General features: G+C 41.7%; 1 protein-coding gene across 7 annotated transcripts in view; it reads right to left on the bottom strand.

Moving 5' to 3' along the window:
- Nucleotides 1-1783: 1783 nt before the first annotated feature.
- The window catches only part of LOC131832573 (protein FAM170A-like), a 247044-nt gene continuing 232172 nt past the window's right edge, over nucleotides 1784-16655 (bottom strand). For 5 of the 7 annotated variants that reach the window (XM_059175773.1, XM_059175774.1, XM_059175771.1 and 2 more), the window contains 4 exons: nucleotides 9593-9739; nucleotides 8190-8336; nucleotides 5925-6943; nucleotides 1784-4776 (listed from right to left, as the gene is read on the bottom strand). In XM_059175773.1, coding sequence (XP_059031756.1) covers nucleotides 6312-6943; nucleotides 8190-8336; nucleotides 9593-9739 — 926 coding nt within the window. In that variant the 3' untranslated portion in view covers nucleotides 1784-4776; nucleotides 5925-6311. Of the gene's footprint in view, nucleotides 4777-5924; nucleotides 6944-8189; nucleotides 8337-9592; nucleotides 9740-14685; nucleotides 14809-16374; nucleotides 16507-16655 lie in introns of those variants that run through there. The other 2 variants (XM_059175775.1, XM_059175776.1) reach the window with 2 other exon arrangements.

The raw sequence follows: 16655 nt of genomic DNA, 5'->3' as shown, positions 1-16655 counted from the left end.
GAACAAGATGGGATTGGGAGGGAGACAAACTATAAGAGACCCTTAATCTCACAAAACAAACTGAGGGTTTCTGGGGGAGGTGGGAAGGGAGGGGGCATTGGGTTATGGACATTGGAAAGGGTATGTACTATGGTGAGTGATGGGAAGTGTGTAAGCCTCAGGATTCACAGACCTGTACCCTTGGGGATACTGATACATTATATGTTAATAAGTGGGGGGAAAAAGGAAATTTTTTAAAAAAGCTCAAAGGAGACCGAAATATAATAAGTATAAATGGAGACACATATAATATTCATGATTTGGAATGACTAGCATATTAAAGATGTCAGTTCTTTGATCTACAGATTCAATATAAACCCAAGATTTTTGTGTATATATGTACTGGCTTATGTTAAAATTTACGTGGAAATACAAAACAGTTTCAGAAAGAAACATCAAACTAGAAGAACCATACTGTCCATTTTTTAAAAAAAGATTTTATTTATTTGAGAGAGATTTATTGAGAGAGATCACAAGCAGGCAGAGAGGCAGGCAGAGAGAGAGGAGGAAGCAGGCTCCCTGCTGAGCAGAGAGCCCAATGCGGGGCTCGATCCCAGGACCCTGAGATCATGACCTGAGTCAAAGACAGAGGCTTTAACCCACTGACCACCCAGGCGCCCCATACTGTCCATTTTTAAGACTTATTCAATATATATATCAATCAATACAGTAGCAAATCAATATCTAGACACTCAGATCAATGGAACCTGAAATAAGGAACATCGAAAAAGATCCACACAAATGTGATTAGATCATTTGGGGGCAAGATTACAAAATCAATTCTGTGTTGGAATAACATCCCTTTAAAAAATAAATTAAAGATTTTATTTGAGAGAAAGCAAGCATAAGCAGGGGGAGGGGGAGGGCAAAGTGAGAAGCAGGTTCCCTGCTGAGCAGGGGGCAGGATGTGGGGCTGGATCTGAACGTTGGCATCATGACTTGAGATGAAGGTAGGCACTTAACCAAACGAGACACCCATGTGCCCCAAGGAAAAGCTCTTTTTATAAAATAGTATTGGAAAAAATGGACATCCGGGACCATAAATTATCCATCTAAACCTCATACGTTGTATAAGAATGAACTCAAATAGATCATAAATATACATGAAAAATGGAAAGGCCTAAAATTTTTGCAAGAAACACAGAAAATCTTTGGGACTTAGATTTAGAGTACAAGTTTTCAGACATGATACCAAAAGTGTTATCCATAATAAAAAAAATAGTTGATATATTTGGCTTCCTAAAAATTGGAATTTTTGCTAGGCCTAAGACCCTGTTAAGAGGACAAAAAGACAAGCCACCAGAAGAGAGAGATTTGCAAACCACATAACCCACAGGTAACTGATACCTAAAACATACAAATCATTCTCCAAATAATAAAGCAACCTAATTTAAAAAGAAGTAAAAGACCTACACACACAGTTCAAAAAAGGGAATTTGCAAATGTCAATTACATGAAGAGAGATAGTCAACATCCTTAGTCACAAGAAAACACGAATTCAAACAACCACAAATAACTACTGCATATCTCTTAAAATGGCTTAAAAATACTTATATCTATACTTTTATATTAATACATTATACTAATACTTGTAATGTATAACACATTTTACTAATATTTATACTGTAACACCTTTAGGCATTACACTAGGAGGAAGCAACCTGATACCCACATAAAAACCTTTGCATGAATGTCACAGCAGCTTTTTAGTCATAAATGGCCAAGGACTTTAGAACATGGGATGTGTCGCAATGCTCTACAGAGTTAAATGGAATACTCCTCAGCAATCAAGTAATGAAGTATCAGTGTATTCAAACAATTTGGCTGGATCTTAAGAAAATTATGCTTAGTGGAAAATGCCAGTCTCAGACGTTGACATACAGTATGATTACATTTCCATAAAATTTGTGAAATGAAAACACTACAGAGATGGAGAACAGAAGTGGCGGTCAGGAGTTGGGGCAAGGGACAATTGGGAGGTGGGGGGATGGTGTCCATAAAGACCAGCCTCAGAGAAGTGCTTTGGGATGACAGAACGTTTCTGTATTGTCACTGCAGTGATATGTATATTATAATTCTATACAGGGCATAAGATGGCATGGAATTATAAAAAGACAAAATATAAGCACACACAAAAACAGTAACATCTGAGTAAGGTCTGCAATGTGTTTAGTTGTTTTGTTCCAGTCAATTTCCTTTGTTTGGGAATGAACTATAACTATGCTGAAGAAAAGGGGGTGATGGGTATACATGGGACTTCTCTGATGAGTTTTATCATAATTAACTTTTTTAAAAAGCTCAGCATATCTCAAACAATATTTTTTAAAAATCCTACCCAGACATGTCTTACTCAAACTACTGATAATCAAAGGTAAGGAAAGCAAATACCAAAAATGAATCTTTTGAGTGGCTAAGTAATGTGTTTTTACTCGCATCTCATTATCCTCCCCACTAGGATTACTTTAGTATTACGAAATCCATTTTTAAGACAGAACATTGACTCAGAACGTCTGTGAATTTGCTAAGTGGCAGTAAGAGATAAAATCCAGTTTGACTGTTTTGAAGTCTGATCTTTTGCTTATACACCCAAACATTTTTCCTGCACCTTCCTAATTAATCAAGGATATAGTATACCTACTGAGTTTAAGTATATCCCTTACTGTTTCAGTATAAAGTCAGAGAAATATATTATTTCATTCTAGGCCATACTGTTTCCATAAATAAAATGGAAGAAATGATCATATTGAAGCTAATTTGCATCCAAATTAAGGGACATTAGGTTTCAAACAACAGTAAATGACTCAGGCTAATGCAAACAAAACAAGAATTTATTGAAGGGTTGGTGGAGATGCTTAGCATATTAAAGTCCTAACTGAAATGGCCAGGTCATCCGAAAAAGAAGAACTGAAGGAGTGCAGTGCAGGCTCACAGACTTTAATTTGGGTTGCGGACAAAAGATCACTCACCAGGAAACTGCCCAGTCTCTAGCTCCTGTTTCAATTGTCTAAGCTATCAGTACAGACTGTTCCAACACAGGTTCTACACCTAGGTAAACTATGTAAGCCAAGTGTTGAAGTAAGGACTTCACTTGGCTAGTCTGACTTGCTTGCCCATATATTTGGCCAGAAAGTGAAGACACTATCACAGGAAGAAGATTAAAGAACTAGGCAGATGAAAGCAAAAACAATTATAATCCTTCTCTTGGCTTCAATGGCACACAGGTGCACATAAACTTCTTATATGTCCATATCCATGGGGACAGCCTCACTATATCTGAGATATATATAGAGAGAAAAGGAAATACGTGTATAGGCCTAGGTATATACAGGTTTGTATATATATACATATATAAACTGTTATACAAACCTGTGTAAATATGTATGTCCCAAACGCCATATAGCAGTCATGAACTTCTGAAACATGCACTTCTGAAAGTGCAAAGCTAAAAGTTACAAATGATCCCATTTCAAAGTTGAACTATTTTAATTTTCCTTATATTATTTGCGAACTATAAAGAACACTTGAAAATTTCCCTGTTTCTGACCTTCTGATTGATTATGGAAGAGTGACAAAAGAAATATTAAAAATTTATCTTTGAAAATGCACAATTGAAGTGTAAGTGACTTGCAAATAATTGAACATGTAAATTATATTTTTCAAAACTTGGTGTCTTTTATGCTTCTAAAATTAAGTTTAAGGCTGCATTATGACTTCTGTGACACCCTTGTGTAGACATATTTGATCATCCATGATGATTTATTACATGTTCCATCCTCTCTCCTGTGACTGTATAAGAAGTATTTGCACACCTATGTGTGCACAAGCTCAGAGAAGCCAAGTGGGGGGTTTTCTTTGCTTTTGTTTCATTTGTGAAATAGCTTTTTCTCTCTCAATAATAAGAATGTCTATCTGTCAGCCAGATAACTGTGCAAGTGAGTATATTAGAAAAAGATAAGGAGAAAGGTGTATGTTCATATAAAGAAAAGGATATAGAAAAATAAGTATAAGTTAACAGAGACTACAGTGGAGCAAATGTTTGGGTGCAAGTGGAGGGGAGGAAGAATATGGATTACAATCTGGACCATTGATATTTGGAGTGTTCAGGCACATATTCATAGAGAGAAGACGTGGAGGAGTGAAGAGTAAGGGCGGGCCTGGAGAGTAAGACTACAAGTCAGGTCTTCAAACCTACAGTAAATCCAGGGACTTGAGAAGCGACAAGTAGAAGTCAAACGGAGGAAAGAGATCAGAAATATCCTTTTAGATCCTCTGTCAAGTTAACAGTCTCCTCCCTTGAGTTCTGCCAAGCTGTCATCAATCTTCTTATTCCACCAGCCAAAGCTCTAGGAAGGTGTCATGGCCTGATCACAGTACTAACATCTCTCTACCCAAACTGCCCTCTTCCCAACAAGGCAATCTTGCAGGGATTTTCAGTGGTGCCTGCCTCCTGGCAGGGTGGGGAGGGTCAGCAGGAGTTATTCCATGGGGCTCCTGAGTGCCCAGTAATTCCCAGCATTCCTTGTACTTCTCACAGCTCTAGGCGGATATTTTCTCTAGAGCTGGGCACCGCATTTTACCAGGTCAACTGGGAGCAGCTGCAGAGTATCAGGTATATCTATCTTCAGCCAGCCATCCCTAGATGCTAGGCGGGCTTAGGAGAACTTCTGTGCTCCCATCAGACTGCAGGGTGTGCTGGACACCATCATTTGAAATCTTTGGGCCAGTGGGTCTGTGTTGCTACAAGAACACCAAAACAGGAAAGGAGATCGTTTCAATGAGGAAGGCAGCTTTTCTTATTTTACTGATATACATTCATTCACTCTATGTGATTCAAAAAATTTAGGGCAATTCCCAGGTTCCATTATGACTCTTGGACCCTAGAAGAAGAGCCCTTCTTTTTAAGATATACTCTCATTCATTGTGGTACAAAGCTGGTTTTGCTAGTCTTTGCAGTCTCATCTATTTTTAACCCTCCTACTCATCCCTTAGAACAAGCACTTGATGCTATAACAAAAATAAATAATAACATGCAGGAATCATGAACTTTCATAAAAGAACATGGGGATCCTCAAGAAAGCAACACATTCAAAGTTGCCTGAAACTGGGGCGCCTGGGTGACTCAGTTGGTTAAGCATCCAACTCTTGATTTCAGCTCAGGTCATTATCTCAGGGTCATGAGATTGAGCCCTGAGCCAGGCTCTGCACTGGGTGGGGAGCCTGTTGAAGAATTTTCTCTCCCTCTACTCTTTTCACCTATTTGCTCTTGCTCTTAAAAAAAAAAATAGGTTGCCAGATTGCCAGAAATGGTCCATGACAAAAGGGTAACCTCTATCGCTATTTCTTTCCAGTTGCTTCTGACACTTTAAAGGAAGCAGCCAGAGTTACTGGCTCCTAGTACATATCAAGGGTGGAAGAAAAGGAATCCTCTGATTATAACTCTTCAGCATGTCTTCTAGGTATGAAACTTAGAACATGACATCTGAGATCTCACTCTCACCCAGGAAAAGGGCAGGACTACATCTAGCCTGCATACCAACCCTTCCTCCAACAGACAAAGTTTGTCTCTGCTTTGCCCTGCACCCCTTGGAAAGGGAGGCAGGCCAAGGGATGTGACTCCCATGTCATTTGGCTAATCTAAGAATGGTGGGCCCAGGCTTCTCAGCCCTGCTTAACTGCTAGTCAGGTCTTTACTCCTGTCTCCTCAAAGGGCATAGAAAGGAAGCAATCTCCTTAATCTGTCATCAAGCAAGCATTCTACTTCCAAGTATGTATTCCTCTGAAGGAAATTATTCAACACAGTTATCCTGGAACCTTGGGAGGCATCCCCAGCAGAAACCTGAGTCTCAAGAACACTTGAGACGTTTTCTTACTCCTAGGGCCCTCACCTCTTCTACAATCCAGCCCCCAGCAGTTTTCCCTTCAGTCAGTCTCCTTTTTTCAGGTAGAGATGATATGTGAGTGGTCATTGCTCTTTAGTTTGTATGAGACCATCTTGCAGTTCTGCATGGTGTGAACTGCCTTCTTCTCCCTCCTTCTTGGGAGAGCAGTGGAGATAGTTGAAAGGGGTTGTCTGCTCCTGGTGGTGGTGGGCTGGCAGTGGTGGTGGTGGTGGATGTGCATAAACAAAAATGGGTCCTAGGGCTTCTTAGAGAAGATGAAGCCCGTCTCAGTAGAGTCTGGCCTACTCTACTGCTTCTCCCGGAGGGACTAGAAAGAGTTCTGTTTATTTGTATGAAGACAACTTCAGGCCAAAATTTTTCGCTTTCTGGCATCTATATGCCAGTATTCTTAGTATTCTTTGTCTGCCTACTCTTTTCCTTCTCTACCCTTTTCTTTCTCTCCAGCAAAGTCAAGGTCAGATGGAAAGTATGGCAGCTGAAGCCCTCACGGACTCCATGCTTCACGTGTTCCTGGAGGACCTCCAAGCTAGGAAAGACCCGGCAGCAGGCCATGCACCTGAAGCCACTATCCAGGGTCACGAGCCATTCAGGCGTCTTGGCCCTGGGATATTCCTCGGCAGCTGGAGGCACTGGTGGACTGTCAGCCTCCTTCCCTTTCTCCTGCTCTTCTATTGTCTGCCTGGATGCACTGCAAGTTGGTGGCTCCTTAGTAGTGCAAGAGGGGGTGACTGCTCCCTGGAGATCAGAAAAGGTCTTTTTTTCTTTTTTTGTTTTTTTGGTAGGAGGCTCCAGGCTTTCTTGCTCATCATTGAGGACAGCCACACCCCTTTTTGTTCTTACATTCATATAGTAGACATTCATGAATGTTTCCTCTTCTGTGTTTGCAGAGGACACAGAAGGCTTAGGATCATTAGCCAGCTGCAAAGTAAAGGAGCTATATAGAAAGTGTGAGGAAGTCTCACATTTCTTGGAACAAGAAACAAGCTGGTCTGTTTGAGGAGCTCCTAGGAAAGAAAATTTCAAGTGTAAGACAAATAGAATAAGTCCGCGGTATCCGGAGGAGGCGAGATGCCCATGAGACTATTCCTATGCAGACATGTGGAGCCTAAGTATATACACATGTGATATTTCAGAATTCTCTGAGTGTTTTGCTTTGAGGTATGTACATGGTCTAGCTATGTGGGAATGAGGGTGTGGTGTGTCTTGTGGAGTTGCAAGTGTGTTTTGGGACACAGTTGGTGAGTGGTGAGTTTTTTTCTTTTTCTTTTTTTTTTTTCTTCAGTGTTTTGTTTATTTCAGAGAGACAGGAGGGGTGGAGGGAGAGGGACAAGCAGACTCTCTGCTGAACATGGAGCCTGACGCGGGGCTTGATCACATGATGCCGAGATCAGGACCTGAGCCAAAACCAAGCGTTGGCTGCCCAAATGACTGAGCCACCCAGGAGACCCTGATGAGTGTTTCTGATGATGGTGCAAGGTGATGGCGGATGAGTGTGTGCATGCGTATTCCACAGTGTGGCAGAGCATATGTACAAGTGCAGGACTGGTGCCGTTTCTTGTCATGAGACAACAGGACTTAGAGTGTTACCAGAAGTGACCTGGGCTCCCCGAACATGCAGCTCTGTAAAGACATGCAGCTCATGTCTTCGTGCATGAAGTGGCACATGGATGAGTAAGGCTCTCTATGAAGGTGCACCCCTCTCAGGGTGTACCAATTTTCCACAATTTGGCTTAGTGTGAGGTAGTTAAACCAGGTGATTGGTGTGAGGGGATGTAAATTCCGTATGGCATTAGTGTGTAAATGGGTGAGTCTGATTGTGTGAAGGAGTGAGGGTATGAGGGCATAGCTGCACCCTCACATACAAGAGAATGGGAAGATTGATGAAGAATGGAGGCATGTCTAAAAGCAAAGGGAAGGAGAAATGGGACCATAACTGGTAGGAAGGCAGACGGATGCAGGAGTGTGTGTGAGGAGTCTATGCTCACCTGAGGGGGAAGACTATGATGAAAGGCCCACACCAGCACAGTGCTCTTCCCGGCCCCCAGCTGTCCCAGCACTCTCACGAGTAACTGGGTCCTAACCCTGGAGGCACATTCCCATTTGTCCCTCTGCAGAGCCTTCAGTCTTAGTGCCTCTGCCCTGAAGCCCTCTTCAGATTTTTAAGTGGAGACTTAAATAAGAGGGCTTGGGCTGAGCAGCTCAGTTGTACCTCCCATCCATGCTCAGACCCCACCTGTGTATTTCCCTTACCATCCTGATTAGCCCTAATGATTTGCGATATGGAAGAAAAACAGGTGTAGTAGGATGAGGCAGATGATTCTTCTGCAGCCTCACCACCAGGAGGGACCACGGCAGAGGACTTGGGATGGGCTCCGACCTCCTGGGTGGTCTTGAATTCTGGTGAATGGAATAAAAATAAAACAATATATTGAGATGCGGCATCTTCTGGAGTCTGTATCCTTTCAGAAGTGCCACACTGAGTAAACACTCTAAGTTAGACAACATTACCACACGTGACACTTGCTCTCACAGAGCAAGTGTCTGAGTGCTATGCTTTGAGGTGTGTACATGGTCTAGCTATGTGGGAATGAGGGTGTGGTGTGTCTTGTGGAGTTGCAAGTGTGTTTTGGGACACAGTTGGTGAGTGGTGGGTTTTTTCTTTTTCTTTTTTTTTTTTTTCTTCAGTGTTTTGTTTATTTCAGAGAGACAGGAGGGGTGGAGGGAGAGGGACAAGCAGACTCTCTGCTGAACATGGAGCCTGACGCGGGGCTTGATCACATGATGCCGAGATCAGGACCTGAGCCAAAACCAAGCGTTGGCTGCCCAAATGACTGAGCCACCCAGGAGACCCTGATGAGTGTTTCTGATGATGGTGCAAGGTGATGGCGGATGAGTGTGTGCATGCGTATTCCACAGTGTGGCAGAGCATATGTACAAGTGCAGGACTGGTGCCGTTTCTTGTCATGAGACAACAGGACTTAGAGTGTTACCAGAAGTGACCTGGGCTCCCCGAACATGCAGCTCTGTAAAGACATGCAGCTCATGTCTTCGTGCATGAAGTGGCACATGGATGAGTAAGGCTCTCTATGAAGGTGCACCCCTCTCAGGGTGTACCAATTTTCCACAATTTGGCTTAGTGTGAGGTAGTTAAACCAGGTGATTGGTGTGAGGGGATGTAAATTCCGTATGGCATTAGTGTGTAAATGGGTGAGTCTGATTGTGTGAAGGAGTGAGGGTATGAGGGCATAGCTGCACCCTCACATACAAGAGAATGGGAAGATTGATGAAGAATGAAGGCATGTCTAAAAGCAAAGGGAAGGAGAAATGGGACCATAACTGGTAGGAAGGCAGACGGATGCAGGAGTGTGTGTGAGGAGTCTATGCTCACCTGAGGGGGAAGACTATGATGAAAGGCCCACACCAGCACAGTGCTCTTCCCGGCCCCCAGCTATCCCAGCACTCTCACGAGTAACTGGGTCCTAACCCTGGAGGCACATTCCCATTTGTCCCTCTGCAGAGCCTTCAGTCTTAGTGCCTCTGCCCTGAAGCCCTCTTCAGATTTTTAAGTGGAGACTTAAATAAGAGGGCTTGGGCTGAGCAGCTCAGTTGTACCTCCCATTCATGCTCAGACCCCACCTGTGTATTTCCCTTACCATCCTGATTAGCCCTAATGATTTGCGATATGGAAGAAAAACAGGTGTAGTAGGATGAGGCAGATGATTCTTCTGCAGCCTCACCACCAGGAGGGACCACGGCAGAGGACTTGGGATGGGCTCCGACCTCCTGGGTGGTCTTGAATTCTGGTGAATGGAATAAAAATAAAACAATATATTGAGATGCGGCATCTTCTGGAGTCTGTATCCTTTCAGAAGTGCCACACTGAGTAAACACTCTAAGTTAGACAACATTACCACACGTGACACTTGCTCTCACGGAAATTAAGTGATTTTCTCAGTAGAAAACTCTAATATTAAGGTGAGTTTACCTCTTAAAACTTCACTTACTCCAAAAGAGAAGTAAATAACAATGATCAAAATTATGTTTTTGGTGGATACCCATAATACTGAGTACCTTGCATGTAGGATTTCTGGAAATGTGTAAAGAGCACTGAAGATGTAGAAAGAACCATGTCTCTGAAACAGTATGGAGTCACTAACATTGGGTATTTTCAGCTTGATTTTCCTCATGAGAAACTGTGTAATTAGGGAGGATGGGGTACAAGTTTTATGAAGAATTCTGCAAGTGTATCTATCTACTTCTATGTTGGTGTCTATCTATACACACATATATATGTAGAGAGAGGATAGATAGATATAATGATATTATAGATATAGACAAAAAAAAATTTTCAGGTCTTCCTGGGAATCCTGGTGCTGGAGATGTTCAAATTAAGACTTCACTAACTTTCCCCAAACTCCTCTTCCAGAATTGTATTTCTACATTTCTCTTAGATTTTTAATCTTCCTATTCAGATCCTTTAAGAGCATCTTCCAAAGAAGACCGGGATCCTGACATGGTACATCTCTGCCTATTATTTAAGAACAGTGACCTTGGGCAGTCCTTGAGCAAAGGGGCCATTTATGGCCATAGCTGAGCACGGGCACTTAATTCTAATTTTGAGTTAACATGCTGCCTTACCTCCCTGCCTGATTCCCCTTCAGCCCTACTTCTCCCCCACCACAAACCACAGTGAAAAAGCTTGTCTGCAGACAAACAAGAGTATTGTGAGATTGCATCTGCTGCCATCTGGCCATGGCCTTGGGCCAACCCAGAGGGTCCAGATAAAATATCTTCAGATGTGTTTAAAACTTCTGAGAAAGAGAAGGAAGAGCAGATAGGTGACTTTTTCTTAATTTTTTTTTTTTTTTTTGCCTTCACTAAACATTCAAGAAATAGCATGTATGATAAACCACATGGCACTTGTCCCCATGAAGATTATAGTCCAGCTTCTGTTTGAAGTTCTAAAATCTAGGTATCTAAAAACATTTTCTGGAATGAAATGTCTGGTTACCTCTGAAAGCCTTATGTTGTTTTTTGCCATGGATCAGAGGCTCAAATTCTTGCCTAGTACATGGTAATAAGATGCCTGCCCTCTGACTATTCTGTTTACCACTAGAATAAATTCGGAGCATGTCAGTAAAGGTCTTTGGTCTGCCAGCTGTGGTTTATGATATGAAAGTTCTGTTGCTTCCTGGGAGGGTTCGAATTTACAGGAAGGAACTGACAGACTTCCACTACTGCTCCTTGGCCTCCTCTTTCAGGTACCTGGGTCGGACCTTACCTGAGGGCTCTGCTGCACAGCTCTGCAGGACCAGGAGGCTCTAGTAGGTTCCCAAGGCTGACTCTAGGCCACACCTCCCCACATTGGGCACAGCTCCCCTCCTAGGAGGTACTGACTGCCAAATGGCTCAGCTGTCACTTGGCCCAGTTGGTGGTGTCACCCTCCTCACATTCCCACACACTGTTCTGATTAATTTTTGCATCTACACTCACCGTACACATAAGCCTACCTCTAAACCTTACCAATGAACAGCGAAATTCTAGGCTGTTGGTTATTTCCCTGGTAAAATATGTGTATTTCTAGGATCATCTCTAACTCTGCCATGAATTCAAACATATCACAAAAATCACTGGTTAGTTTTTCTTCCTCCTAATCTACGTTTCTAAACTTAATGTTCAGGAAATAGGTCCATTTTTGTTCCTTAGAAATTAACTCAAACATATTACATCTCCTCCTTGGTTTAAAAACTTCAGGGAAGCTTATAACTCAATTTTTACTTCACAAAATGCAACTACCTTTTCTCTTAGGTCGCTGGAGTGTGTCTGATAGGTCATGTTGGTTTAGAAATGAGACAATTCAGTGGGGGTGGTGTATTTTCTAGGGACTTAGTATGTGTGCCATGTTTGTGAACACAGTCTGCTGTATGTGTCTGTCACGTTTCCTCAACAATTTTATGCAAAGACTGCAGAGGTGACATGGCCATTGCATGTGAAGGTAGCATGAGTGTCATGGGTGACACTGCAGCATCCTTCTAGAGACGTACAGCAGTATGTCTTCCCTTTATTAAAAGTGATCTGTGTGTCACATTATTTATAATTTCTATAACATTATTTTTCACTTCTAAAAATTTAGGTTTTTTAAATATTTTTTTCTTTGTAGTGTTTTATGACTTTACATCTTTATTAACTGTAAACATTCTTATTTACCATCCCTATAGCACTGTTCAATTAAATGATCTTCTTTGATGTTAAACCTTAATATTCACTATGTTTGCAGAACCTTTCTTAGATTGTGTACTTTGTAGTTTTAGACTGAGTTCACGTTCAGGAAGTCATTAGCATAGGACCCTTAATGTGGATGACTATCAATTTGGAGCTTTTACGTACTCTGCAGTTTGATATTTCTAGAGTACTACAAGCTATGGTTTCATTTTACATTTATTCTTCCCTTTTAGGTTTAACTGACACTACACAAATTGTGAATACTGTGCCTATGAATTCCACTTCTTCCCTCAATAAGTGATATCTTCCCCACAATGTAGGCACACAGTTCCTCTCTACCCGCTAAAAGTGAAGTGCTTGTAATGAGTTCCTATTGAGGGTACAGAAACAGGAGACTCATATTCCCAAATCAGGGCAGAGAATAAGATTATAACTGAGCCTCATGTGCACCTTTCTCCCTCTGGCTTTGGAGAGATGCTGAGCAGGATGTCTATAGGTCTATTCAGACCCCCTCTTCCCTCATCTGCCTAGACTTGAAATGCCCTTCCTTTCTTCTTAAGAGAATGAGGAGTAACAGGTGAAGTATTCTGATACAGGTGATTCACTTTTTGCCTCATGGTCTGGAAGACTGTCTTCCAAAGAGTGGCCAGGTTGGGGATAATGTGTGTGTAACTTGATGGTCCTAAAAAACTGAATAAGTCATAAAAACTGCTGGTCCCAATCTGTTCCCCTCTTAGACTCTTGTCCCTATTCTACTTTCTCCACTCTCCCCACACCCCATGCAAATACTTATTTTGCCCTAAATAGTTATCTTTAGTTTGGGCAAAGAATTGGCCTATTGCACTATCCTGTCTTTCTGTCTGGATGCTGCTACTATGGTTCCTGATAGTAATTCACTGTGGTTAGGATTTTCAGTACCATTTGCCTTCCTTCACATCTGTTACCCTTTTACCCTCTGCATTCTGAACTCCTAGAGATTTATAACCTCAAATGAGACAAACAAGTTTTATTTTTGAAGAACATATTCCTCATTGTTATGTCCGTGTTTCTGTTGCCATGGTAACCAAGCTCACTGCTCACTAGTTAACTGTTTAATAATACCATCATTTCCTGTGGGTGTGTCTGATACATGTACTGGGCACCTGTTGTATCATAATGGTGTGATGGATGTAAGGTGCTTTGTGTGTGAAAGTTCAAACAGGGCCAGGGCCTAATGTGTAACTGCATTGGTGTTTGTGATTCTGAATATGGGGTGAATTTTGTGTGACTGAGAATGGTATGCATGCTTTATGTGTTTTAGTTTTGCACATATCCACATGTGTAGATTCCACATCCTGAGACAACAGATTTGGGGGTGTATATGTTGTTGCAGGATTTAGATGTACCAGATAATTATTAGGAATACTGTCTTTGAGAGTAGAATTGGTGTATTTGTGTAATCTAAGGGAATAATGAAAGAACATTAGAGGACGTAAAAGTCAAATGTTGTAAGAGAAAGAATATATGAGCTTTGAGACTGCGTAAAGATCTAAAGGAAATGGAGGTATAGAGAAGACTGTGTAAGAAAATATAAATGTATATGCATATATATAATATTAAATTTCACAGATTTAATGATGAAAGGAACTAGACACAAACTATACATTGTATGCATCTATGAAATTTAAAAACAGGGGTAACTTATCTAGAGATTCAGAAGTCAGAGAAATCATCACTGTTTTTATGGTAGGGACAACCACATGGCATAGAGAATTCAGAAGCATGTGGAAGATTACAAGGAATTGAATAATGAGGATGAGGAGTGCAGAGGGTTTGTAAAGGGATGAATGTCAGAACACAGGCTACCAAAGCACATGAAAGGGATGGGTCTCGGACTGGATGTCTCTTACTCCACTCTAAGTCCAACTCTTGAGAATCTGACTGCTTCTGTCCTACTTAAAGCTGTTGGTACTTTCATGCCTTCCTGATAACATAAATGCTTTGGTGGTTCACACTGACATACCCTTCCATGTTTCTCTGCTAACATTCTCATACCCAGACCCTATCCCAGCATTTCTTCAAGAAAAAGCACTGCTCTCTGCTGACCTTTCTGGGATTATTCCAGTCCTAGTAAGGACTTTTCCCTGGCAACTGATGGTTTCTGTTGATCATGGAAGAAGACCAGGCAGCCTTGTATCAGGCAGCCTTGTATCAAGTGATGGGCAGATCAATGCCCACAATGCCTTGATTGCTCTGTTCACTTCTGATGGCCACACATCCACCCAGCCCAGCCCAGGTCCCAGCAACAACCCCCAGCAAGGTGACAGGCCAACCCCCTCTGCTCCCACTACCGCAGCACTCAACACGCCTCAAACCCTGATGGAGGGAGCGCCTCATGCCCACCCTGTCTGCCTCGGGGTCTGCTGTGCTTTATAGAAGTCTTGTGTAGAAATTTGACATGGTTGGTGTTTTTACTGAAAGTTGAATAAAAGAAGGTAATTTGGCTGTGCAGTAAGTCACAATATATTCAACACACTCTCCTTACCAGCACCAGTGAGCTTGTTTTCCAAAGAGTTGATGGAGAAATACTCTGAGGAAGAAGATGAAGCCTTCTTTGTCATCTGGACTGAATTTGAGGCCGCTGCCTTTTGTTGATTCTCCAGATCTTCTTGTAAATTCAATTACATAAAAATAAGAGAGATGTGGTCCACATTAAGTGTTTGTGTGCTTATCCACCCATAAAGCAAACAAGAAGAGTCCACAACGTGAGATGTTTAGTGAATACACATGGCCTCCATTTTCAGGGCCTGATATGGTTCATTTATTGTGTTTATATCAGGAGTAACTGGCTTTGTATAAGCCGTGCTCTTTGTAAATAGAACAGTAAGTGCAAGCTATCTCTATTCTACCTGGACATACTACTAGATTGCATTTATTGACAACTCTTGTAGCAATTCTGACCACGTGGTTAAGTTTTCTGAACTGAACAATGAGTGGAATTGACATGTGCCACTTCCAGACAGAATCATAAATACCTCCTCTATGTCCCTCCACACGTTTCACTTTCCCAGCTAAGATGTGGATCACCCAGCATCTATTTGAAAGCTCCTGTTAATGAAAACAAAGTCTCCATCAGCCCAGGAGACTTGCCCTACTATACTCTGAATTGTTACATAAGCAAGAAATAGATTTATTTGTGCGTTCGCTTCAAAGACCAGATCTACTCTAGCTAATGAAGCGGGGATATGATGTGTTTTTGAGAGGCAAATAATTAAACCTGGTACAGAGTAAATGGACAATTATGTTTGATAATAATTACCTTTTCCTGGGGTATTAATGTTCTATACGTGTATCTATGTGAACACATGGTTGTGAGTGCATGTTTACTTTACACTCAGGAACAGCTCTCAACATGCACGAATTTTACTGAAGGTGAATTGCAGACAACCTCACTTCCCAGAAACCCCAAACATTATTGGAAATACCAAGTTATCCACCTGGAGTAGGAGACACCACGTGGAACGTTGGGGTTAGCTCTGATCTGTCCCCCTCCCACCACTGAACAATGTTTCTGACTCACAGCAGTTACCTGTTTACTTTTAATCTCCATAGTAACCAGAACTCTTTCAGTTTTCCATTTCTTCAGAAACAAACTACTTCCTCAATTTAACTTATTAAACAGCGGTGTGCGTGTGCTCTGCCCGTTCCTTACAATTCACATAGGAGCCCCACACTCACTTTCTCATCCTCTGAGACAAAACAATTTTCTTGCTTCTGAGTAAATAAATTCTCACCTTATACTCTCATCCCTGTACAACCAGTTTTAAGTCCTTTTTAAAAGTTATTCCTCACCTCCATGAGTCACATTTTCTTCTTCATTAACAGGAGAATGTACTACTAGAAAGCTTTTAATAACATCATATACTTAACCGATGCCCTTAGGCAGAAATAACATAAAGGAAAATAATTTTCAATAAAACTTGTACTAATCAACCACCATATGATGCAGTAGCCCAGGGAGACATGTATAGATAGCACAGGTCCTCAGCTGCAGAGACAAGGATTTGAACTTTCTCTACTCTCAGACCACCTGAGTCCTCAAAGACCAGCATAAACACATCCCTCGCTCTCTTCCCTCTTCCTCTCCCTTTCTGCAGCTACGAATCCTCTCTCCCTCTTTCTTTAGAGGAAATTCCTTCTTACCTTATTCTCAGGGAATATGCTTAACACATACCTCTTGACTTTTTGGCACTTGGGGGGGACGATGGGCTTTCCAGATGTTTCCTTTTTTGTTTCCTCTTCATGATTCACCTCTTCAGAGAGGGACTCCAGACAGTACCTTTCTCTCTGAAATTCTACTTTCAAAAACTCAACTGATGATAAAGAATCAAACCAGTATGATCAAGAACAACAAATCACTTGAGAAACTACTTTCTCACTAGACCACTGTCCTGACCAGCACTCAATATACCATCAAGGGCTATTATGATGTAAGTCAGCATCACTATTCTATGA

Source organism: Mustela lutreola, chromosome 5 (assembly GCF_030435805.1).
Source record: "Mustela lutreola isolate mMusLut2 chromosome 5, mMusLut2.pri, whole genome shotgun sequence".
Lineage (NCBI taxonomy): Eukaryota > Metazoa > Chordata > Mammalia > Carnivora > Mustelidae > Mustela > Mustela lutreola.
The sequence above is the reverse complement of the archived record's forward strand: the minus strand, read 5'-3'. Positions and strand labels throughout refer to the sequence as shown.